Source organism: Neomonachus schauinslandi, chromosome 13 (genome assembly GCF_002201575.2).
Source record: "Neomonachus schauinslandi chromosome 13, ASM220157v2, whole genome shotgun sequence".
Classification (NCBI taxonomy): domain Eukaryota; kingdom Metazoa; phylum Chordata; class Mammalia; order Carnivora; family Phocidae; genus Neomonachus; species Neomonachus schauinslandi.
The window spans coordinates 25,222,865-25,247,678 of NC_058415.1; the positions used below are offsets into that span (position 1 = coordinate 25,222,865).

The 24,814-nt window shown below is 43.2% G+C and overlaps 1 protein-coding gene across 1 annotated transcript in view; it reads right to left on the reverse strand.

Moving 5' to 3' along the window:
• Positions 1-2,983: 2,983 nt before the first annotated feature.
• SLC28A3 (solute carrier family 28 member 3) overlaps positions 2,984-24,814 on the reverse strand; it is a 53,197-nt gene continuing 31,366 nt past the window's right edge. Inside the window, exons 4-18 of the mRNA XM_021677935.1 lie at positions 24,641-24,732; positions 23,641-23,830; positions 22,396-22,540; positions 21,036-21,149; positions 20,366-20,443; positions 18,224-18,304; positions 16,512-16,592; positions 13,933-14,058; positions 12,189-12,319; positions 10,484-10,652; positions 9,883-10,080; positions 5,413-5,494; positions 4,624-4,722; positions 4,261-4,381; positions 2,984-3,179 (exon numbers count right to left, since the gene is read on the reverse strand). Coding sequence (XP_021533610.1) covers positions 3,053-3,179; positions 4,261-4,381; positions 4,624-4,722; positions 5,413-5,494; positions 9,883-10,080; positions 10,484-10,652; positions 12,189-12,319; positions 13,933-14,058; positions 16,512-16,592; positions 18,224-18,304; positions 20,366-20,443; positions 21,036-21,149; positions 22,396-22,540; positions 23,641-23,830; positions 24,641-24,732 — 1,834 coding nt within the window. The 3' untranslated portion in view covers positions 2,984-3,052. The remainder of the gene's footprint in view (positions 3,180-4,260; positions 4,382-4,623; positions 4,723-5,412; positions 5,495-9,882; positions 10,081-10,483; positions 10,653-12,188; positions 12,320-13,932; positions 14,059-16,511; positions 16,593-18,223; positions 18,305-20,365; positions 20,444-21,035; positions 21,150-22,395; positions 22,541-23,640; positions 23,831-24,640; positions 24,733-24,814) is intronic.

Here is a 24,814-nt window from a genome sequence, read left to right on the forward strand (position 1 = left end):
TTTCCTTAGAAGAATGATTAATACATATACATAATATGTCATGGACTATTATGAAGCTTTTGAAAAAAATAAAGTTTTGCCAGTGGACTTGAATATCCACAAAGTATTGTTATAGAAGAAAAATAAACTTCAGAGAAATGTGAGTCATCACAGAATATCCCAGTATGGTAAAACAACTATAGCAATCCTCAACAGGATATGTTTAAAACATGACCTGACCATGAAAGAAAGGTACAGAAAGCTCTGTTAGGTTATTTAACCTGGGTTACCTATATGTGGTGGGCCAGGGACAGGAAAGAGGAGGGAAGCAAGTAGAAAGAATATATGATGTTTAACTCCCTCCCTCTCCCAGCATATGTATTAGCTCATTTATGTGGAATTGTACCGCCCCCTTCCCCCCCCCCCACATACATATACTAGTGGGAAGGAAAGGACAGAGTTAGAACTATATATAATGACTTGGTGGAAATGTCCAAGGTATGTTGCCAAGTGGAAAAGAAGTTGTATGTGATATTTAAGTAGACTCATTCTAGTTCTGTAGAAGCAACAAATCCTCCACATTCTTATATATATGTTTGAAGAAAGTGTGTGTGTGTCACTTTTTATTACAAATGGTTATTACTTTCTGCAATTGAAAAAAGAAAAAATGTAAAAAACAGGACAGTAATTATTAAGTTTTCCTTGAAATAAAAGAGCTCAGAGAAGAGCTACAAATATCCAAAGAACAGCAATCGCAACAGACAGAATTTGAAAATTAATTGGCCAGAGAAGCACACTAGAAATAGCACAGAAATTCTCTTAGAGAGTCTCAGAAATAAAATAAAATAGAAAAATACAAATAATTAAAAAGAGAAAAAAGAGTTAGAAAGATAATAGCCACAGTAGACCAAAGAGAACCAACATATGAATAACTGGCACCCTTGACATACTATTGTCACAGGCTTTATGAAGGTTGACATAAAGAACACAGAACAGAGGGAAAAGACATGTAAATATACTTTCCTAAAATAAAGTCTAAATACTGAAAGGGCACATGAATTCCAAGAAAAATTTGATACAAATGATCAATAGTTAGAAATATCCTAGTATATTGTACTTTAGAGATAAGGGGTACATGGGGCGCCTGGGTGGCTCAGTTGTTAAGCGTCTGCCTTCGGCTCAGGTCATGATCCCAGGGTCCTGGGATGGAGCCCCACATCGGGCTCCCTGCTCAACGGGAAGCATGCTTCTCCCTCTCCCACTCCCCCTGCTTGTGTTCCCTCTCTCGCTGTGTCTCTCTCTGTCAAATAAATAAATAAAAATCTTAAAAAAAAAAAGAGATAAGGGGTCCTTTGGGCATTTCATTTCATCCTTCACCTCTGCTGCCACACACACACACACACACGTGAGCACACACACACATGCACACACAAATCAGCTATTTACATATATATTTCAAAAAATTGTTCATGAACAAGAAAAGCATAACTAAAATAAATTACTTAAGGCATTCCAAAACCTTTTTCACATTTTTTTCTTTCTTGTGAATCACCTTTTTTTTTTTTTAAAGATTTTATTTATTTATTTGACAGAGAGAGAGATAGCGAGAGCAGGAACACAAGCAGGGGGAGCGGGAGAGAGAGAAGCAGGCTTCCCGCCGAGCAGGGAGCCTGATGTGGGACTCGATCCCAGGACCCTGGGATCATGACCTGAGCCGAAGGCAGACGCCTAACGACTGAGCCACCCAGGCGCCTGTGAATCACCTTTTGACTCAGTCATTGGTGTTTGTGTTTTCTCACACAATGCGGTCTTTGGGCTATTAAGAGAATTGGTGATGAGCATTTCATTAAAGAGCACCCTGCCATTGTCTCTGGAATCTTCTTTTGACACACATTAAATCTTGGAAGTTTTGATACCCAGTAGGCAGCTTTGATGCTGATGCTTTCCTGGCCAATGGAAGTATCGGTGGAAGGTTTCAGATCTCAACCAGGACTCTTCTTCCTCAAAAGGTCCTTAAGTGACTTTTTGACCAAAAAGTAGTACCATTTTCCAGTCCTGTCACCACAAACATAACCAAATTTACACATGAGTAGACTTTTTGTGAGAAGACAGTTTGACTCCTTGAAGGGAGACAGGGTTATCATGCATCAATGTAGTATATCATGTTGTTTCTTCAAAATACTCACTATCCTTTCCTAGGACAGGATAATTCATCCATAGCCATTGACATCATGCTTATCATATGATTAGCTTTGGGTAATGGAATGTAGTAGAAGTGAAGGGTCCTTCCTAGCAGAGGTTTTGAGAGCCAACGTTTTTTCCCCCCTCTCCTGACATACCTCATATAGTGGCTGCTTCTTTTGCATGAGTCCTGGAAGTGAAGACAACATGAAATACAGCCAGAATTGACCCTCAATAAGCATAAGGTGTAAGGGAAAAATAAATTGTCAGTCACCAAGGTTTTTGGCTTATTTCTTATTGCAGCAAAATTTAGGGTAAGATGACTGGTATAACTCTCTAAACATACAGGATTTAAAACCTGGTTTTAGAATGGTCTAAATGTTCTCCTAAAGGGCTCTTGATTTCTGTAGGACTTCCTCAGGGCAGGCAATGAGTGGGTGATAAATGATTGATCCTTCTCCATGTGAGATTCAAGTTCTGGCTACTTCAGGTCAGCCAGGGTGAATGCAGTGACCTCCCCTGAGATGTTTTAGAAGTGAGCCACTCTGGGGGTGGCTGAGCCATAACCCCATTGTTGTGAGCCATCATTTAGACCTGCATTCTGGTAAAATCTCATAAAATTCTAGGGTCAGGAAACATCTTTGGGACTGGAGACAAATAGCTCATCTTGAAATATCATAGTAGTTCTCAGTGGGGAAGGGTTTACAGAAGGGAGGGAAGAAGGAGAGGAGGATGATGCTGGACATCTGAAGGGTTCACTGCTGTTTTTCCTCTTTCCAGTTAAAGCTGACTCCATGATGGAAATATCCATCCATGAAGAATAGTGGTTATTATTATTTTTTTTCCTTGCCAAAGCAGAGTTCCTGGAGTTCCATCAGAGAAGTAGCTGAACTCAAAATGCATTAGAGATCCAGCTGCAGTTCAGTGTTGGTGGCAACAATAACATGCAGCAGCCCCTTAAAGAAGACAAGCTGTGGTTTCCTCCTGGGATGACCTCATCAGGGCCTTTGACAATAGTGCTGGTGGAAAGCAGAATAAAACAGTTAGTTGAGCCTTAGAAGACAGAAACAGTAGATGAGCAGGAGGAGACACATTAAAAATAGCATAGGGTGGGAAGCTGATTTCCTCCCTCACTTTCAGGTTAGGGTGGGTTAAGGACAGAGGCTCCAGAGAATTGGTTTTGACTCTCAAATCCTGTCTGGCCTCAAGGACTCCCCCTCTTTCTTCCAGAATAAACCAAGAATCAATCCTCATAAAACACATGCACATTAAGAAGGGCAAACGGGGTTGGTTTATTGATTTTGCGGATAGAAACTGTACAGCGTGGGAGTGGCCAGTATGGGTCACTGGTGGCCCCTCATGCAGTGTAGCCCAACACCATCACTATTGCCATGTCGTCAGGACAGCCCGCACTGCTTGATGCCCTTGAAAGAGACACAGTACCAACTACCTAGTGCTTGGGTACTAGTTAAGGGCATGGACTCTCTGGGCAGAAAGACCTCCATTTTGTATCTCGATTGTGCTTACATTCATTCTGCTTGGGACAGTGGTGTAGCCTTCTCAAGGCCCGATTTTATCAAACACTAAAAAGAGCAATAGTTCTTAACTTATATGGTGGTTTCAAGGTTTAAATGAGCTAATTCATGCAAAGGGCGTATCACAAAGCTGGTGGCATAAGAAATGTTTGCACAGCACTTGCTAGTATTATAGTTCCTAGTCTCAGCTGAGAAAAGTCAAGTTGAAAGGTGGTTTAGAATTGTTGCACAAGTTCTTATTTTTCTCTTTTTAAAAGATTGATTTATTTATTTGAGAGAGAGAGAGTGTGTGAGTGTGAGTGGGGGGAGGGGCAGAGGGAGAGGGACAAGCAGACTCCCTGTTGAGCAAGCAACCTGATGAGGGGCTCAATCTTATGACCTTGAGATCATGACCTGAGCTGAAATCAAGAGTCAGAGGCTCAACCGACTGAGCCACCCAGGCGCCCCACAAGTTCTTATTTTTGAACACAGAGTTATAAAGTTATAAAAATAAGTGGATGGGGTCTTTAGGCCTAATTTGTTTATTAATAATGGATAGAAGAAGTCAGACTCAAGAATACAATACCTGTTCAATAGAGTTTGACAACAAGATACCACATCAGTTGTGTTTGCAGGTGGACTGGAGTTGAAGGCATTCTCTAAAATGTGATGGCAGTTGATGTCTATGGGGGTGCTGGAGAGTATCCCTGGAAATGAAATAGAGTGCCATCCATGTTATTAATTAACAGCGTTACCGAGCCCTCCTTCTGTTTTTAGCTTCTCCACCATGCTCTGCACATTTCACTTTACAATATGCTCAGCAGCAGCTCTGCATCTCAGCTTCCGGCAGCAGCAGATGCTGCATCCTCAGGGTGGAGGCATGGCCCCCCTGAAAGCTGCCATTCTGTGGGCTCCAGGACACAGGACACAAAAGATGGGCATGTAGTACCTGCAATGCAGGCTGTCATGAAGCAGGCGACGGTCCCCGCGATCAGCGCTCTCATTGCCCCTGAGGCGATATCGCGCTTTCTGGAAGGAGCCATGGATGCTGGGAGACATGGAAACAGGAGATTAATGTTGAGGTCATTGATTGGCAATCCCAAACTCCCAGCCACTGAGAATTGTTCTGGGGCTGGGTGTCTCAGGTGGGTGACATTTCTTTCTTTCTTTTTTTTTTTCCAAATTAACTGGGAAAGTCAAGATTCAAGAGCTTTGTGATGAGCTCCACATCCAGAGAAGTTCTCTGGTGGGGAAGGAGGGGAAGAAATTTGTCCACACCAGAAGGCCCAGAAGCTTCCATTTTCTACAGAAGAAGCAAGTCCTACGTTTCATTCTAAGTTTCACCACAGTGTCTGGAGGGCATAGCAAGGCAAATGGATTTCAAGGTGAGATCCAAACATCCGCAACTCATCATCACCATCTACTTCTATGCCTGTGGCAGACATCACTAATTAATCACAGCATTTTCCCACTTGCCCTGGGCCTCAGAATCCTTCTCCACGTGGCCATTATAAATCCACTGGAATTGGCATGCAAAGTGAAACCTGTGTGTCATCTGAGGTTAGCTTGGGTTACAGAGGAAAACTATATTGTAGAGCAGGGATAAAAAATAGACCCCAAAGGATTTACTACTGTCACAGGACCTTTTTCCCCCTGACAAATAATGTTACAGAGCAAGATGGAGATCGAAAGTATGTTTATGTCACATATATTGTTGAAGAATATTCTTTTCACTTACTGAGTCCACCGATCACTATTCCTAGGGAACCGAAATTAGCAAAGCCACAGAGAGCATAGGTGGCAATAGTCTCAGAACGAATCTGTAAATAAGCATAAACACACAGAAGTAAACATGGTGTGACTCAGCTTAGTTAATCTGACATCCTAACCAGGCTTCCTTTTCTGACAATGGAATCAATATTGACAAGTGAGTGTGCAGTGCATGGTGTCAAACACCTGTTGCTTCCTAGACTTTTTTTTTTTTTTTCCAGTTCCCCTTGAATTTTGAAAGAGGGAAAGGGGCTGTGTGGATTCGGAGACTCTCTACAAAGGATTTGGAATCAGTAGTCTTAGCCTCTACAAATGCTACTTTCTGCCCAATGGTAACTCCTAATATTCATGGCCACTTGCTATAACATGCCAGGCACAGTGCTAACCTACTGAAGATATCAAATTGGTCCCAGAAACTACTCACATTACATTTGTTTGACAAAGGACTTATTGCGAATGTGTAAAGAGCTGTTATAATTTAACAATAAGAAGACAAACACCCAATAAAAAATGGCTAAAGAGATTTCACAAAAGACATGTAAATGGCCAACAAGCACATGAGAAGGTGTTCAGCATCATTTGTCACCAGGAAAGTGCAAATCAAAACAATAACATACCACTACACATCCTTGAAAATGGCTAAAAAATGGACAATACCAAGTGTTGACGAGGCTGTGGAGCAACCGGAATCCTTGTACGTTGTTGGTGGGAATGTAAAGTGACACAGCCTGTTTATAAAGTACGAACATACTTGGCAGTTTCTTATCAAGTTAATAGATACAGGCTGTATCAGTCAGCAATAACACTCTGGAGTTTTCCCAGGAGAAATAAAAACATATGTATGTGAGTGTTTATGGCAGCTACACTCATAATAGCTACAAGCTGGAAACAACCCAAATGTCCTTCGACAGACAAATGGATAAACAAATTATGAATATCTGTAAAATAGAATACTACTCTGCAGTAAGAAGGAAAATAACTAATGCATGCAACAACATGAATGCCAAGTGAGTCCATTTGCATGAAATTTTACAAGCAAAAGTAATTTATAGTGAATGAAAGATCAGGCCGTCTGGGAATGAGGGAGTGGGTAAGGGTACTGTTGACTGCAGCTGGCCATGAGAGAAATTTTCTAGGTGTGATAGACATGTTCTATATATTCACTGTGGATGAAGTTACACAGGTGATATATTTGTCACAACTTGTATATACACCAAAAAAGGGCCTTTTTTGTGCATAAATTATACTTCAGTGAAAAGGCATTATATTAGTAAAAAGGAAACTCATAGGACATCACAGAGGGTTCCTTTCATTCTGGTTGTGGTGTGTGTTTGCCTTTCTTTGGTCCTCAGATCTAACCATCCCATAGGAGTATTAGGTGTCCGCTTAGCAGTGGGAGAATGAGTAATAGTCCTTTCATGGGCAGTAGGAAGATGGGAGGTGAATTTGTAGAAGGATGAGCATGGCCCTCTGGCTCTACTCTGACAGCCAAGAGGTGTTGCTCAGACCAGATAATTCTTTCTCAGGTTGAGGGACCGATCACAGGACACTCAGAAGATTCAGTAGACTTTGTGGTTCACCAGAAACTCACCCAATCTGGCAAAGGCACCCACACAATTGAGGCAATAATTTTCTTTTCCAAAACCCTGAAAAATCTATGATTTGGTTTAAAGAACAAACCAGGAAAATACTACATTCAAAAGTAGTGGTGCCTTTTTATCCTCCAACTAACTGGATTTTTTAAAAGCTCACATCCAAGACTCGAGTGGCCGTGGTAAATTTTCTTGTTGATTATAAGGCCCCTCTTCTCTTTCATGGTTTTCTCAGAACACCTTTGTTGATATTTTCAATCAGCGTGCATATAGCAGGCAGGAAAAAAAATTTCATGTATTTGAGCAGTCTGCTGTTTCTGGAAAAGCTCATCCTCATTCCCTGCTCTCTCTAGTGCTTTTCATTTAGTTCAATTGGCTTCAAAAACAGGCAGGCTTATTAAGAGACCGTGGGGAGGGAGATGGCACAAAGCACTTGAGATATGTCTTTCCTGTTTCTGGGGATCTGCAGGAAGGGATTACACAGATGTGGCCATGTAGGGTTTTATAATAAGAGGAAAAGGAGGCTGAAATGATACTGCTTTGCCTTTTCCCATACATGAGCTCCACTGCTCTGGGAGATGAACAGTATATCATACAGCTCTCCTAGCACCTGAGCAAAGGTGCTGTATGTATAAAGACAGTCTTCGTAGCACTGCTTCCAACGGCAGAAAATTGGTAACAGTGTCCATCAACAAGAGACTGGTTAAAATACATAAAGGTGTGTTCATACCAGAGAATACTATTTCACAAACACCAATGGGGAAAGGCATCCGAGATGTGTTATTACATGCGAAGAGTAAGGTTAAGAGCTTAATAATGGTACAGGAAAAAGAGCTGAGTGGCAGAGAAATAGGGAGGATGACTTACTTTTCCCTCTTGCCTTTTTGTACCTTTTGAATTCTGGACCATGGTATGTATACATTAAATGTAAATAAACAAACATGCAAAGTATTACTTTTATGCTAAGAAAGAAAAGATCACGGAGTAGCAAAGAGCTCATTCTGCGGACAACATGCTACATGCATATTCTGACCTGGATTACACTGGGTTTCGCCTCATAGACCCAGATCTTATGCTTCGGTCATGTGGTGCCTTTTCCGGGAGATGCTGTGACACCCCCACCACTTGTTGGTTGGTAAACAAAAATTGCAGGGACTTATCCCCATTTTGTCGACTGGAAATAAGAAATTGGGAAAAACAAAATGCTTTTGCCATTATGACTCAACAGTAGCAGAAGCTCTTGGGCTCCTGTTTCCAAATACCCTCTGTGGGTCTGCCTCTGGTTGGGCTCACCCCCAACCCAAGTCAGCCCTCCTGTTCTGTCTATTCTCGTAATAACTGTTCACAAACCTGTTCAGCACTGCCAGGATCGTGAGCTTACTTTGCTCATTAACAAAACTACTTTCTCCTGGCAACTGGCAGTTGGGGATGGAAAACAATTCACTTAATTTAGCCCATTGTTTACTTTTGGCAGGGGAGCAAACTGGTTTGTGGTGGCATCCAAACAATGAAGACATTCAGCCAAGCTCCACCGCATGGCCAGTTGAAGAATAAACATTTGAGAAACAGGAGCCCTACAGAGCCTCTGTTATCAGATGTGTGGGTCAAACGCCCCTGACCATAAAATACAAAACAGTACTCTCCTGGAGTCTTTGTAGAATATGTGGGAGTAAATTTGCATGTTTGGTCTTCAGGAGACTGGGACAGATGGTGGTGGTGTTCAGTGGTAGGCAATCTTAATTAGAACCTTAGGCAGCATGCTTTTCCTCCCCTTTCCTTTTAAAGCCAAATACATGCCTAGAACATTTATTATAAATGGCTTGTTTCAGTGAATAATGGTGATGGTCTGAAATGTTCGCCATTTCCCGGAGAGTTTCCATGTGTGTGATAATTCTGTTTTTCAGGAAAGGAAAAGCTGGGGACTTGGCTGTAAAATATGACCTAGGTCTTGGCTTCACCTGAGTTCCTTATCCCATTCAAGGCCAAGCAGACATGAGCATCTCCTTGGAGCCTACTGACCTGAAGTGCTGAGATAGTTGTAGGATGCTTGTCTCAAAAGTTCGGACCATAACCCAAGCTCTTCTCTCACCTCACCCACTTGGAGAGGAGCAACTGTGTCTCCCTATTTCTTTAGGATGTCCAGGCACTACCTTGCCTTTGGGAAGTTTCTCAGAGTTCATAGAATTTCTAAAGCTGGAATGAAGAGACCTTCAAGATTATTAGACAATGAACCCCTGAGGCCGCCTCATCACTTGTTCAAGGCTGTGCATTCAGGGCATAGTTGCATTGCACGTAGAAGCCATGTAGCAACTATTTGTTGATTGACTGACTCCAGTCCCAGCTCACAGGACTCTAGTTTTGGATCCACAGCTCTCAAAAGTAAATGATCACAGGAGTAAGGATTAGCTGTGTTGACACACACAGACACACGCACGCGGATTAATTCAACATAATGGAAATTATGAGGTGCTGTGTTCACTATGGTTCCATGAGATCAGGGATATTTGTTCTGTTTTGTTCTTTGATGTATCCCCAAGTGCCTGACCTGCACCTGCACCTGAAGCACCAGTGACTATTTGACGAATGTATATACGTGATAAAGAAGTGTATTCTGGGGGCACCTGGGTGGCTCAGTCGGTTAAGCCACTGCCTTCGGCTCAGGTCATGATCCTGGAGTCCCGGGATCGAGTCCCGCATTGGGCTCCCTGCTCGGCGGGGAGTCTGCTTCTCCCTCTGACCCTCCTCCCTCTCATGCTCTCTCTATCTCATTCTCTCTCTCAAATAAATAAATAAAATCTTTAAAAAAAAAAAAAGAAGTGTATTCCGAAATCAGTGTATTTACTCACCGACATATATTGCTGTACACCATCCACAAATTTGGGTCCAGCCTCCTTTCTTAAACTGATCAATTTTGAGAGGTGTTCATAAGCCACAAATTCATTGAAAAATGTCTTATAGCCTATGAGTTTGGCAACCATAAAGCTGTCTTGCCAGTCTACTCCCATCATGAAGGAAAAGGGCATGAAGATGTAGGAGCATATTACCTACAAAACCCAAAAACAGATACTTTATTAGAGTGGTGATTTGCTTCCAGTTCTTCTGCCTAATCCTTGTGACAAGATTTTTCCCAACCCCTCTGTGTCTCCTTTAAAGCATAGAAATCCCCTCATATTCCCTTGCCCATCTCTATCCATTAGGAGTCAAGGTTGGCTTTGGATCATTTGAAGTAACCTGGATACCTGGTGTGAGGTCAGTCATTCTCTCCTGGAGGGTGGTAGGAGATTGGGGGGTGGTGAGGGGCAGTGGTGGGAAGATGGGAGATACATGATAAGTGTGTGCATCATGTAAGTATACTATAGGTATTAGGGAGGGCAATTCACAAACCTGTTTTATTTTTAAACAAAGATAGGCAGAAACAAAATGAGGAGAGACATGATGGAATTATACCTCAAAACTCAGTTGTGGGTAGTCAAACATGTTTCCAAGCCAGGACAGGGCTGCATTCACAAAAGACAACAGGGACAGGAAGGCAATCAGATTCGCAGCTATGTTTGCCACCAGGGAGATGGATGAGGATGCTCCCTGTGTTGCGGCTTCTAGGAGGTTCCTTGAATCACTTTATCAAAAAACAGCAATTCCAGAATTATCAAGGTGTTGTCAGTGGATGGACATCACAGGTGTAGAAATGGCATAATCAGAGCTCATTGGTTAGAGACACAAACTCTCAGGCTCATGCCTTCGTCAAAATACCTAAATTCCATGAAACCATGATGGCCTTTGTAACTGCTGAGTGTAGGGGCACCTGGGTGGCTCAGTCGTTGAGCGTCTGCCTTCGGCTCAGGTCATGATCCGAGGGTCCTGGGATCGAGCCCCGAGTCGGGCTCCTTGCTCAGCAGAGGCCTGCTTCTCCCTCTCTCACTCCCCCTGCTTGTGTTCCCTCTCTCGCTGTGTCTCTCTCTGTCAAATAAATAAATAAAATCTTCTAACTGCTGAGTGTAGGTGGTGGGCATATGGGTGTCTAACTGTTATGCTACTCTGTTAATTGGGGGGGATCAATAATGAAAAATTTGGGAAATGATAAAAATATAGGTTTTAAAAATTATATTAAGGTAGCTAGCAGAAAATATTTATAAAATATTCATGGTATAAGAACTAATAATTCAAAGAAGGCCTGAATATCTATCACCTCATTTAAGAAATGGAATGTCACTGTCACCTTTGAGTACCCCCTCTTCCTTAATCTCATCCTCTTCAGTCTCAGAGGTACCTGGCTCCCTAGAAGTTGCTTATCATTTCCTTTCTTTTCATTTTTCCTCTATGAGTGTATGCCTAAATAATATGCTGTATAGGTTTACACATTTGCTTAACTTTGTAAGTGGAATCACACATATTCCATACATGCGTTCTTTGACAACTTGCTTTTCACTGACTGTACCTACATACAAACAAGGGATGAATCTCAGCAACATGCTCGTTGATGGATTCTGTTATTGAATTAGATTCTTTTTTTTTTTTTAAAGATTTTATTTATTTATTCATGAGAGACAGAGAGAGAGACAGAGGCAGAGCGAGAAGCAGGCTCCCCGCGGAGCAGGGAGCCCATTGCGGGACTCGATCCCGGACCCTGGGATCATGACCTGAGCCGAAGGCAGATGCTTAACCGACTGAGCCACCCAGGCGTCCCTGAATTAGATTCTTTTGACTACCCTAAACCCCTTCATTTTTTTCACCCTTTTTTTCTTTCTTTTGTACAGGGCAAAAGAAAATGAATTGATGAGGGGCTAAAGATACCTATATCACACCTTCATTCTCCTATTATATAAGAGACTTCCAGAAATGGTTGTCCCATGGCTCTCCAATGGTCATAAATCAGGGCTCAATAAACACTATACTGTATTTTAAATGAAATATCTACAATGAACCGTTAAGGAATTGTATTGACATTCAAGTATTTAGGAAGCTTTTCAAATATCGAAAAGAGATTTTTTTTGGAAGTCTCGTGAAGTCTAATAGTCACTGGGAAATTAAGTTCACCTTAATACCATGATTCGCTGTGCTCTCCAGTGATCAACTTTCTGCTGTGCTTTGTATTTGGATCCTCCCCCCCGCCCAGGCAACTCCCCAGCTTGTATGAATTAGGCGTCCCACTTACCCACTTTCCATTTGCATGGCATTTTTGAGGGTTATTTTAGGTGTTTCTGTCTCAGGCCAAAAGAGTTTAGCCACGGCCAGTGAGGCAGGTGCAGACATGACTGAGGCAGTTAACAGGTGGGAGGGTGAAACCTGTGATTTCGGGAGAAAGAAGGTCAGCTGAGGTTTGGCTTTTCTGTTGTGTTCAGGATGAATGGCCCAAAAGCCTTACAAGGGAAGAGAAGGGCAGAATTGAACCCTATGCCAGAGAAGTGTTTCTTTGGAGGCTTGGAAGCGCTCAGTGAGCCAAGCTGGCATCACCTTGAGAGTCAGAGGGAAAAGGGAGGAATTGGTGTTAATTGACCACATCCTTTGGGGAGAAGCCCCAAACCAAAATCTAATCATTTCAGAAGAGAATTAATCCTTTGTAAGAACTCCCAGATTCCTCTACCTCTCTGTGGACCTTTTGAATGTTTAAATAGTCCCTAAAGCCCGTATTTCATCATGTCATCAGTTTAGACAGGGGAAGCATCTGGGGGTGCAGGAACGGATACACCCCTCTGTCCTCCTTTCGCTCTCCTGAAATCCGTGGTGTCTTTGTATAATATTCATTTATCCAGCGTCCCTTTAATCTGTAAGTGATTTCTGTTTCCCTCACTGTGGGCCTACTTAAACTCTTTTCCCTTTCCTCCCCACATCCTTATTTTGTTTCAGGATTCTCTTGCCTGCATTTCCAGAACGCCAGTATCTGCATCTCCCTCCCCACTCCCATTCCAGCCAGCACATTTCTGCAGGCAGAATTCCTACGGTGGTGGCGGAATGGACCATCTGCAGAGCCAGACAAGCTACTATTCCTGAGATCTCTGTCACCCTTTTACTCTTCCCTCTTCCTATTGGTTGGCTCTCCAAGGCCCAGATGCAGCGGAGGGATGAAACTCACAGCTGTGCGTTCTTCCATTTCTCCACCGGGGGGTGCCTCATATGTGTGGCTTATAAGCTCCATGCTTGGGGCACAAGCATCAGTTACAATGGTCTGCAGCCCTGGGCCACAGACGACCCGCTCTCCAACTGGGTTGTACATTAGAATGTACAGGAGGAGTTTTAAAAAAAATCGTGATGCTTGGGTCTCACCCCAAGAGATTCTGGTTTAATTATTCTGTGGTATGGGCCTGGGCATTAGGGTTTTTAAAAGTTCCTGGATGATTCTAATGTGCAGGAAGATTTGAGAACTGCTGCTCTAAGCCACAGGTCAAAAAACTTTTTCTGTGAAGGGCCAGAGAGTACACATTTTTGGCTTTTTCAGGCCACAACTACCCAACTCTGTAGCATGAAAGCTGCCATAGAGAAATGAGTAGAAGTAGCTGGTTTCCAGTAAAACTGTAGTTACCAAAAAGGGGGAGCAGTTTAGTTTGACCCATGAGCCATACTTTGCTGACCCCGGGTCTTGTCTGCCTTTACTAGGGACTGTAATAGTGGGTTTTGTTTGTTTGTTTGTTTGTTTTACATATTTAAATGTTTGGCCGAAGTAACCTCATAATATGATTTCATTCTGGCATAATTGGATATCATTCGCATTTAGGTGGCAGGGATTTAAAAGTGAAGCCACAAAGCTCCTCAGGGTCACTCCACTCAAATGCCAAAGGAAGCGTGAGGGACACTCTTTTGGCCTCCTTATCCAGCAGCAGTGGTAAAGAAATGACAGAGATAACAGCAACAAAGAAAGAAGAGGTTGAATTTTCCATAAATTTATCTTCAAACATTCTTACCCCAAAAGAAATGTATGCACCTAACACGCTTCCAGCAATGGTCGAGAACCCAGCGGTCATGATTGCGTGGAGTTCAGACTTGGTGACGTGTGGTAAGTATGGTCGGACTAGCAGGGGAGACTCTGTCTGCAAACAAAGCAAGACTGGATTAAATGTTTCCTTTTAGATTTTAGGAGGGTGTGCCAATCTACTCAAGATTCCTTTTTTTAAAGTGGAACCCAATGACGGGCTCGAACTCATAATCCTGAGATCAAGACCTGAGCTGAGAGGCACCTGGGTGGCTCAGTCGTTAAGCGTCTGCCTTCGGCTCAGGTCATGATCCCAAGGGCCTGGGATCGAGCCCCGCATCGGGCTTCCTGCTCAGCGGGAAGCCTGCTTCTCCCTCTCCCACTCCCCCTGCTTGTGTTCCCTCTCTCGCTGTGTCTCTCTGTCAAATAAATAAACAAAATCTTAAAAAAAAAAAAAAAAGATCTGAGCTGAGACTAAGAGTTGGATGCCCAACTGACTGAGCCACCCAGGTGCCCCAAGATTCCATTTTCTAAAGCAGTTTTTCTTTCTTTCTTTTTAAAGATATATTTATTTATTCCAGAGAGAGAGAGAGAGAGAGAGAGTGCACACACATAAGCAAGAGAGGCAGAGGGAGAGGGAGCGAGAATCTCAGGCCGACTCCACAACAAGCATAGAGCCTGATGCGGGGCTCAATCCCACCACCCTGAGATCACAAGCTGAGTCAAAACCAAGAGTTGGACTTAAAGCAGTATTTCTAAGTGTGAACCACAGACAGCTCCATCAGCATCACCTGGGAACTTGGTAGACATGCAAATTCTCAGACTTACTGATTCAGAAATTCTGGGAATGGGACCCACAATCGTGTTTGCACAAGCCTTCCACGTGGTTCTGATGCATATTCATTTGAGAACACACACCATCGATGTCTGGGTCATGGAACCCTACGTCAGTGTGTATACAGAGTCATGTGTAAAGTCTGCAAAATTTGCAAGGCCAGTTCATATAAGGTCCCCACCAGCCTAGGATTGGAGTCTGATGGCCAGGTATTCTTTTCTAAGGTTGGAAGACTATTGCCCAAGTAACTGCCCTGGCCTTGTGAACTGGTGATTTCCCATCTTCCAGCTTCTTCTTAACAGACCATATACCTCTTTGCTTACACCACAAGGACATAGAGATGCAAGTATAAAAAAATACTAGCAATAACAAGGACAGGTGCCCACAGGCACTTTCCTAATTGGGAATCAGACACCCCACTCTTCCCCTTGGGTGGAAAGGAATTAGAGTGTCATTGTGAGGGCTTGAATCCCATTAAGGAGGACAGGCGGCTTGCAACGTGGGGCTCTCCATAAATAATAGCTGTACTTTTAGCATATTAAGTATCAAATTGAGCACCACAGAAGCATGTGTGCAATTTTACAATTTTCCCCTCATTATTTGTAATTGTTCTATAAGATTGAATGTGTTGAGCTTCACTTCATGGACTAAATAGAAACTCAGTACATAAGCCCTCTTACCCCGCAGGTAGGAGTAATCACGTCGAGATGGTGTTCTAATTAGTCCTGAGAGATTTTATGACTATAATTATAATAATTTCAACTCCTAGGGAAGGAAGTATGGGCCCCGCCCTAAAGGCTATACTCCAGGCTTGCAAGCAGGGCTTACCAATAAGGCTCAGCCTGCCCGTAGCCATCGTAAGCCTTGGATTTGGAGCCATGTGTTTCTCTGGGTGACTTGAATTTTGTTTCAAATCCAATTTCCTTGGGTAGTGGTGCTGGCAAGCATTCACACGTTGTTTCCTGGGTGTGTGATTCCATTTTGCCTGAAGCTACCTATTCTGAGTGATGAGGATGATTACCATTTCTTCCTTATCCACCCCTTAGGAACACTGTTGTTTTGAAGGACACCCCTTGGCATCATATTTCCTTGCTTAAATAGGCTTCAGGCAAAGCACTTAACCGTGTGATGGATCAGAAAGATGAAAATGCTTTTGCTCATCAGCATTTTTCTTCAGGCCCAGCTAAGACGGACCGTTGGCTAGTTCAGACAAGTTGAGAATAAGCTTAAGTATTTATACAGCTGCAGGGGCATTGGTGGAAAGTCTTTCTTGGCCTCTTTCATTACTATAAGCCTTATACCACGGAAGGTGAGGCTGCCTGTCACATCTTTGCAGCTTCAAGATAAGTGGTGAACTCCTTTGAGTGGGTAACCTGCTAGCCTCTGGAGGGCAGGTCAGAGACCTCAACAATTCAGTCAATTCAGAAAAGACTGGTTGAGAATCGATACAGGAGAAGCCCAGTGCTTTGATAGAATGATTCCATCTTTCCTCCTCTCCGTAAACTTTCAAGAACCCAAATTTGACACTAGTGTGCTGGGACACTTGGAAGGGATCTCTCTCAGACACTCTTTTTCTCTCTCTCTGGAATCTGGACATTGTCAGTGCTGGGGGTTCCTTATTTTGACACCCTACCCCTAACACTAAAAAACAATAATACCATTGTATTTCTTATTCTACTTTCTAGGAAGCGTATCCATTTCAGCAGGTGTTTTGTTTTTTTGAGATTACAACTTACCTGTCCAACAAATATATTGCCAGCAGCAACTACGGATTCAATAGGAGATGATCCCATAGTAACGAGCATTACCCATCCAACCTAAAAGGGGAAAAGGGACAAAGTCAGTGAAGAGCTGTTTGTATACACAACACTTCAAAGTAGGGATGAAAATCTTTGGAGGAAAATGCCTTCCACCCTTGTGGGCAGGCCAGTGATGGTGCTAAATATGAGTGTATGTTACCTAGTCTATAGGGCGGACCCATCCAGTCCTCCTGTGTGAATGGTAACGCTGAATCATTGTATATACTTTGAATTCATACATTCAATATACAAACAATTGTCTATTGAAACATTGTATAAGAGTAATAAATTATAATAATTGCTAACAGTCATGACAAGCTTTACTGCATTCCAAGTACTGTTTTATGCTCTTGATCCAGGTAACGTATCTAATTATCATAATAACCCTTTGAGGGAGGTCCTGTAATCATAGCCATTTTATAGAAAAGGCATCCAAGGCACAGAACAGTTTAGTTATTTTGTCTAAGATCGCCCAGCTAATAAGTGGTGGGATGTAGCTGAGGTTTGGCCTTTTTTACTAAACTCTCAAATGAACATGGTTTATGGTCCCCCTAATGCACTGGCCCTTCCAACTAGAGACTGTGGTGCCCACTTCAGGATGGGGACCTCCTGTTGTATTCTCTCCTTCCTTTCTGCTTAGACGTGAGCACAGGAATGCTGAATGTTTAAGTCAACAATCAGAAAAATATGGGCCCTGGCACACTCTTGATGAAATTCTGACTTTTGCTCGTGTTCTGGTTTCTTTCTCTCCCTCCCTCCCTCCGTCTCTTGTATGTATTTACAAGGATCAAAGGAGGGCTATGGCTATGCCCAAACTCTGTCTGCACTGCTCGGCTTGTGTGCATTTGAACTAACTCACACATTTCCTCATGTTTCGATTTAACACGAGTGTAGTAGAACTGACAGTTGCTGGGGTGGCAGGAATGAGATGAACCTTTTGGACCTTTTATCCCCTAAGTTTGTGTGTGCTTATCAAACTCCCTCAGAAACGCAAAGCAGCTTCCCTTTCTTGCTTCGATCCTCTAGCAACTCCTAGACCAAGAGTCTCCATTTTGCAATGTCCCGAGGAGAAGCAGGGACTCGGTAAGGCACAGGGAAGACAGCCAGGATGAAGGAAGGATGCTGTGCTCCCCACAGGTGTCTGCTTTGCTGGAGTCAATTCTTTGGTTAAAGAAGTAATTACTAAGGTTTTATGAAGATAGCCAGTAACCACTGACTGCGAATCAAAGCCCCATTAGAAGTCCCCATTAGTTGCCTCTAGGGCTCCATGTAGGTTTTTTTGGTTGGGGTCTGATAACTTGGGGAGGAAGATGAGGTGGTGGTGAATCTTGCTACAAACAGAAAGGCACTTTGGGAAGACCTGGATAAAAGGCATTTAAGACTTTGTCCCTGAAATAATTGCTGTACACCTGTCACCCAATCCCTTCAAGTCCCAGTACCTTTCTTTTTTTTTTTTAATATTTTATTTATTTATTAGAGAGAGAGAAAGCACAAGCAGGAGGGAGGGGCAGAAGGAAAGGGAGAAGGAGAAGCAGACTCCCAGCTGGGCAGGGAGCCTGATTGGGGCTCGATCCCAGGACTCCGAGACCATGACCTGAGCCGAAGGCAGATGCTTAACTGAGCCACCCAGGCACCCCAAGTCCCAGTACCTTTCTAATGATCCACTGCATCAATCCAAGGTAGTAGAGCATGGACATTACGGTGCTGAAGAAAATCACGATTGGCAGGACCTAGGGGCGAGGTGGGGGCATGAAAGCAATCATGGGCTGATGTTGGCCTCAGTAGGATTAGTAGAGTTCAGATCAGGTCCTTTTTCTGTCTCCTTATCCCCGCTGACACCATCATCAAAATCATCAGCAATGTCATTTTGAACTAAATGACACTTTAATCAGGCAGTGCCCCCCCTCCCCCTTTACCGTCTCTTCTTTGAACTTGCTGTGGATAAGCTTGAGTATATTTCATAGGAAATTGACATTTTTTGTTTCTCTGCAATGATGAGCTTTTCTTACTGCAGCTTCTCAGAGAAGGAATGCAGTGTCAGGGGAATTCGTAATAACTAGATCAACAAACTGAAGGCCACTGACAGATATTCTTGAAGTTCTGATATTAAACAGCCTCATTAGCAGAGGATCCTGGTCAAAACTGAGTGTGAGTAGCCTCTCAGATCCTTATTTATAGGGGCTACACAGATCAGATATAGCGCGGTAGGTGCTTACCCACACTGCCTCTCATAAAGTAAGCACCCGTTCGTTTAGCTTTTAAAATATAATTATTTTACTTTTAGACTGTTTTTAATCACTAAAAAAAATAAATAAACTTGGGAAACTAGTTTGCTTCTGTGATACCAGAGTTGTCTTTTTCTGGATCCTGTTTCCCTGATGCTATTTGGGTGCCTTTGAGGCAGCCTGTGTTTCCACAGTGAATAGTTTCTACCCTGCAGGGAACACACTTTGCTGTGGGCTGGGTCCCTCCACACCCCTACCCATCTGTACCCTTCCCCTCTGTTCCCCAGCTAAATGACCAGGGACAGGCTGCCACCAGAGGCATAGAATGACCGAGGACAATTTGTACAGGATCTAATTTAGAAAAATCTATTAATAATATATATTAAAAGACATTTGGTGCCATTATTCAGAGCTCAGTCACTTATGTGCTTTTATTGGCTTTAATGGGCAAGCAGAGCCTTCCTGAAAGCTTCGGGGAATTAAAGGAGCTTATCTCTTGAATGTTCCCACAGGGATTCTGCTTTGGCAGAAAGGATGGAGGCCCCTGCTCTGGGGAAGAGGAAGGAAGGTGGGTAGGAAATGTCTAAAGACACTGGTGCAGTCTGGGCAGCAAGTTATGCCTTCCTTGTGACTTTCTTTTTCCCAGTTCTGGGTTCAATTCATGATATGAGCATATTTCTATCTCAGTTTGTAAACACTTGGCCTTTTGGAGCTGGCTTAGTCATCTCGGCACCAAAGCATCAAATCAGCAGTTTTTAAAAAAAGAGCAATTAAAAAAAAGATTCAGCATAAACGTTGACCTAACTGAAGCGGGGTGGTTTGGAGGTAAATTCAGAGTCCCTAAGTGAGAAAACAAGTTAGAAGTGTACGAACAATAACACCACAAAAAGAGAATGCTGAAGGAAAAGCCGAATTCATCTTTCTGCCTCATCAACAAGTATTTGTAGGGTCTTTACAGGGGAAAGCGAGCTTCCTGGGGCTTGTGGGAGTGCAGGGAGGCCAGCTTGCCTTTCCCCTGGAGCATAATGTCCCTCCTTTGGTTGGGAGAAGGCCCAGCCTCCAGGCCCGCTGTGCTGAAGGAAAGACAGGAAAGGTGTAGCATGGAGATGGCTCTGGAAGAAGAGAGGCTCATGTGGGTGAACAGCTGTCTCCTTCTGGGAGATGGAGGGGGTTCCTGAGCACAGAGCTGTCACTGATCCCAGGCCTGATATGCCTCCTCATTGCCAACTGCCAAATGTTCCTTTCCCTGATGCCTCAGATACTATTGTCCCATATGATTTTTCAGAAGTATCTCAGGCAATGCTAGGAGCCCCCCTCAAAAGTATTTGTATATTTCTGACTTCCTCTAGATGTTTCCCTCCATGCTATGGCAACAAAGTAAAATGTTTGCATTCTACTGACTTCAGAGAAAATCTGATAAATGCAAAAAGGCAGTGATGTGCTATCCACCTAGGACATGCCTGGCAGGTGGATATTTGGTTTCTGGTCAGTTTCTATCAGAATATCTACAAAGAAGCAGAAGGTACTGAAAAGGAAGTAACTACTTCGAAAGGGGATTTGGTTTACCTTAAATGCAAAGAAGTGGTCTGCGTATGTCTCACCGAAGACAAATTCAGCACCAGCGTTAGTGTATTCCAAGAAGGTCTGAGTTAAAGGAAGGAAAAACAGATGATCATTACAACCACGGAGTTGGTGGTTAGAGTCCACAGGACCTCCCGGGCTCTGCAGAGGGGGAGCCCAGCAAACTTGCTGGTTAGATATGGCAGGTAAATTTTCATAGCCTTCCCTGCTCCAGTGGATGGCGTGGAAGAATATTTTTGAACTATACCCGCATACAGATTTCTTGTCATTTGTGACGTTCAGTCTGACTCCAGGATGCTCGAGAAGGAGCCAGGTCTGTCAGTTTGTTCCGGAAAAGCCCTCGATGGCACACAGGTGGTGCTAGTTAGCACTCGATACAAAGAAAGCCTGTTTCTCTGTTTGTGGAACCATCTTAGAAGTGTGACCCCTCTGGGGCAGGACGAAAGGGACAGTCGGGATAGGGGAGTGATGCAGTGGATGATACGGGGGAGGGACAACTGTAATATTAATAAACTAGACAGATTAACGTGTTTACACAAACAAAAATGTGAGTCAACTCATGGAGATGAAGAAACCTATTTCTGACATGTCTTGAGGATTATATCCAAATGTCAGAAGCACTTATAAGCAAGATGTTCATTTGAACCCAACTTACCTGAACTTGTTGGCCCAACCAATTGAAAGCCATAAATCCAGGGTCAGTCCTTAGGATTAAGAGACCGAGAAGAAACTGTAACCCAATTCCCCAAAAGACAGGCCTCCAGTAAACCTATGCGGAAAGATGAAGAGATAGAGCTTACTAGAAAATGAATGCTAAGCTCAGCATACACGCCCAGAGGGTCACTATTTCCTTGGAAGCTTCTCACACGTGGCCTATGATCCACCTTCTTTGGGAGGCCAAAGCAATTGTGAGCAGAGAATCCCTTGATAGAATCATGACCCCAGATCTCAGGGTTGCATTCCTTCTTTCAAATCCCGAGTTTGAAGCCTTCAGTCCCTGGAGAGTAGGTAACCATTATATCATGATAAAATAACTTAGACACAAAGAGTAGTCTTAGAGGGGCCATTAAAGGAAGAAGGATCTGGTCCTCTTCATTGTGCTGTAAATGTTAGAGACATATAATTATTTCCCCTCTCTGGAAAATGGAAAGGCAGAACATGGCTTCTCTCTGTGTGCCCAAGGTTTGTTAATCTGACAATTTGTAAGTGAATTAAGTGAAATTCCACCCTGTTGAGGGGCTCTCATTTCACTGTAAAAGGAGCCAATTAACTCTAATGCAGAGCCAGGGAGTGCAGCAGGAATGGACAATCATCTGCTTTCATTTTGGTGCGGAGATGAGTGGGCTGCAAAGAACTGTGGGATCGGAGGCATAGAAACCAGTGAAGATGCTGACCCGAGATGGGAAAGCACTTTGGATCCTATTAGGTGACTTGTTTTTCTTGGGTCAACCTTTCAGAAAGCCAGTAAAACCTTCTGGAGTTTGCCATTCTGAGTCGTGAGTGAAAGCTTCGATGTCTCCGAATTCTTGCCCATTTAATGGGTTACAGGCGGACAGAATGAGAATGAGAATTGAATTCAGTGGGAACAAAACTGTTTAAGGACAGATTTTTGCAGTAAAATAACCTAACTTGCAAATAGAAATTTGATGAACTGCAGAATCCAGTGGTAGAATATTAGATTATTTACTGGCCTGGGGAAACCAGGATCAAAATAGATAAATTTTCTTTGTGTGTTTGATGGAGGGAGGTGGGGTACATGAGTAGAAATTGGACTTGGCAGGAGAGAACACCTCACTGGTGGTGTAACTGGCAAATTACTGAGAATGAAAAATGAGAGAGTACTAGTACTAAGAAAGCTCGGGAAGAAAGGCACCCTAGCCACTTAGTATAGCATAACAAGGTAAGACAAATACTGAGTAACAGTGGAATTCTCTCACACTCACTATTTTGATCAATTTAGACATGAGGGGGAAAAAAAGAGGGGAAAAGCTGAAAAGGATTGATTTCATACTTACTTTGGTTGGATACTTGGAAAATAGAAATATCAGGATAATGTACATTATAAGCCCACCAAAGGAAACCAGCTGCTGTTGGCCCAATTTGGCAGTGTCAAAGATCAGCCACAAAATAACTCCCAGGATCAGTAAGCTCCAAATCACCCTAAGAGAATCAGAAAGGAGGCATCAGCATCATTTGTTGCGCTAACCTGAAAATCTGGAGCAAGCTTAAACTAACAAACAAAAAATTTATTAAGAGTAGCATACCCTGGCAAGTTATGCTTCTAGAGATTGCACAGACCCTCTTTAGTTGTGGCTATAAAGGCAAATAGCCAAAAAAAAAAAAAAAAAAAAAAAATTAAGCACTGCTTGAAGCACATTCTATAATTCTTGGGCTCTTTGCTGGTTCAAGGACATACCAAAGGGTTCAGAGATGAGAAAGGATGCTTTAGAGAGGGAAGACTGGTGATTTCTTTGAGAGATCTGCTGGGAGTCCTGACTTCTGTTTTAGGAGATGGGAGAGATTTTACCTTTCTTCCCTTTAGGGGAGAACTTGAAATGTGTTCTCTGAAGATGGGGGACTTCAGTTGAGCCTCAGAGACCTAAGTTGGACTTCAGGATGGGTTCTGACTCCTTGGCGGATCCAGTGGGCATGACAAGTTTGACTCACAGCTTGGAGGGCAGAGCCAGAAGGCATGCTGTGTTGGGATTGCACAATCCTGTGTTATTAGGTCAAGGATTTGTGAACTTTCCTGGTACATCCCCTGTGAGCCATTCTGGGGAGAACCTGTCCTGTGTCCAATCCACTAGGGCCACCTGGAGGAAGAAGAGGTCCCACAGAAAGAGGCTGAAGGAAAAGCCCTGAGTGGTCACTCATAGGATATGGGGTCCTATAGGAAAGAGTCAGCTTTAATAATTCACAGGGTCTTCCTCTCAGAGAGGCCAGCTTCAGGCCCAGAGCAGAAAGCTGCCTCCCCAAGTCAGAACTGTCCCATCATTTGGACAACATTTTATCATTTAGTGGCACTTGAAATTAAAGCAGTTTGTAGGGACGTTTGAACATATCTTGAACGAGTCATTGCCCCATCTAGGCCTTGATTTCCTGTTTGTAAAATGAAGGCATTATAACAAGCATTATAACTCGGTTATTTCTTGTTTCAATAGCCCATAAATGAGGGAGCAATTTTAGAACACGTTTTTGGAACAGTGTTGGAAAAGACTAACATCCCTCTCAAAAGTAACAAGAGGACTGGGTGCATTTACCACTTCATCCAGAACCAATGGCTGTTTAGGAGCGTTTTGCCAGGAGACAGGCACTCATCGATTCGATTCTCATATTTGGCCATAAAGTAATCCCAGACCACAAAGAAGATGGCGGCCACAGTGATCACGAAAAGGGGAAGGGCTCTCTGAAAGTTTAGCACACAAGCTGCAATCACCATCTGCAGGTAACCTGTTGAGAAAGTGAGCACAGACATGGAACATCACCCACACCAAGCTGCCGACCAGCCTCCAGCACTGACATGGCTCAGCCAAGGGGAGGTTCAGTCAAGAAGCCACTGAATGCAGAGTTGTGTGGCGTTCGCTGCATGGCCTGAAAAGCCTAGAATACTAGCTGGCCCAGTACAGAGGAAGCTTTCAACGCTGCTGTTCCCTGTTTCAGCTATCTGAGCACCAACCAAGCCATTGACCTTGGAGGTGCAGTGATCCTCAATTAATGTCAGCAGACTTGGGTGCGAGGGTTCACATTTTATAGACAGGAGTGTTTTGCAAAATGGGCTGTGGAACCGTTTGATTTGGAGGGAGTCAATAGAGGGGACCTGCTCATCGGCAAAGATAGGCAAAAGGAATAGCCTACATGACCCCAGGCTCCTGCTCACATTGTATTTGCATGAAGTGTGAATTGCTTAGATTGCCCCCTGCAATTAGGTTCCCACCCGGTGAGTATCACCATGTTTTCTAGTTAGCTGGATTTGCATTAACCAACCCTTAAATCCATTACAACAACAAAGGCTGTAAGAGTAGGGGACCTAAATAATTAGCTCCTGGCTGCATAAACTGAACAGGGAAACAATCTGCATAGGCAACCCCAGTCGAGACCCACCACTTGGGGCTTCTTGATTATCCTCTCTGCTTCTCTGGATTCACCAAAGTCCGGGGGAACAGAAAGATTAGAAAGATTTATTTTCTGTCTACAGAAAACTAATATTTGGGGGATTCTCAAAAAAAGACGCTGGCATCCATCCTTCCTTTCATTATTTACCTAGTAGTAAGATGTCCCAGATGATGTACCAAAGGGTGGTTTTGTGTTTCTTATAAAAATCACAAACTGTATCATACTTCCTTTCCAGATACCTGTAACAACATAAAAGCAAAAAGGTAGGCAGAAGTAAACACCAAAAACATGAAATAAACTGACACACTGAGCTAGGTGAGG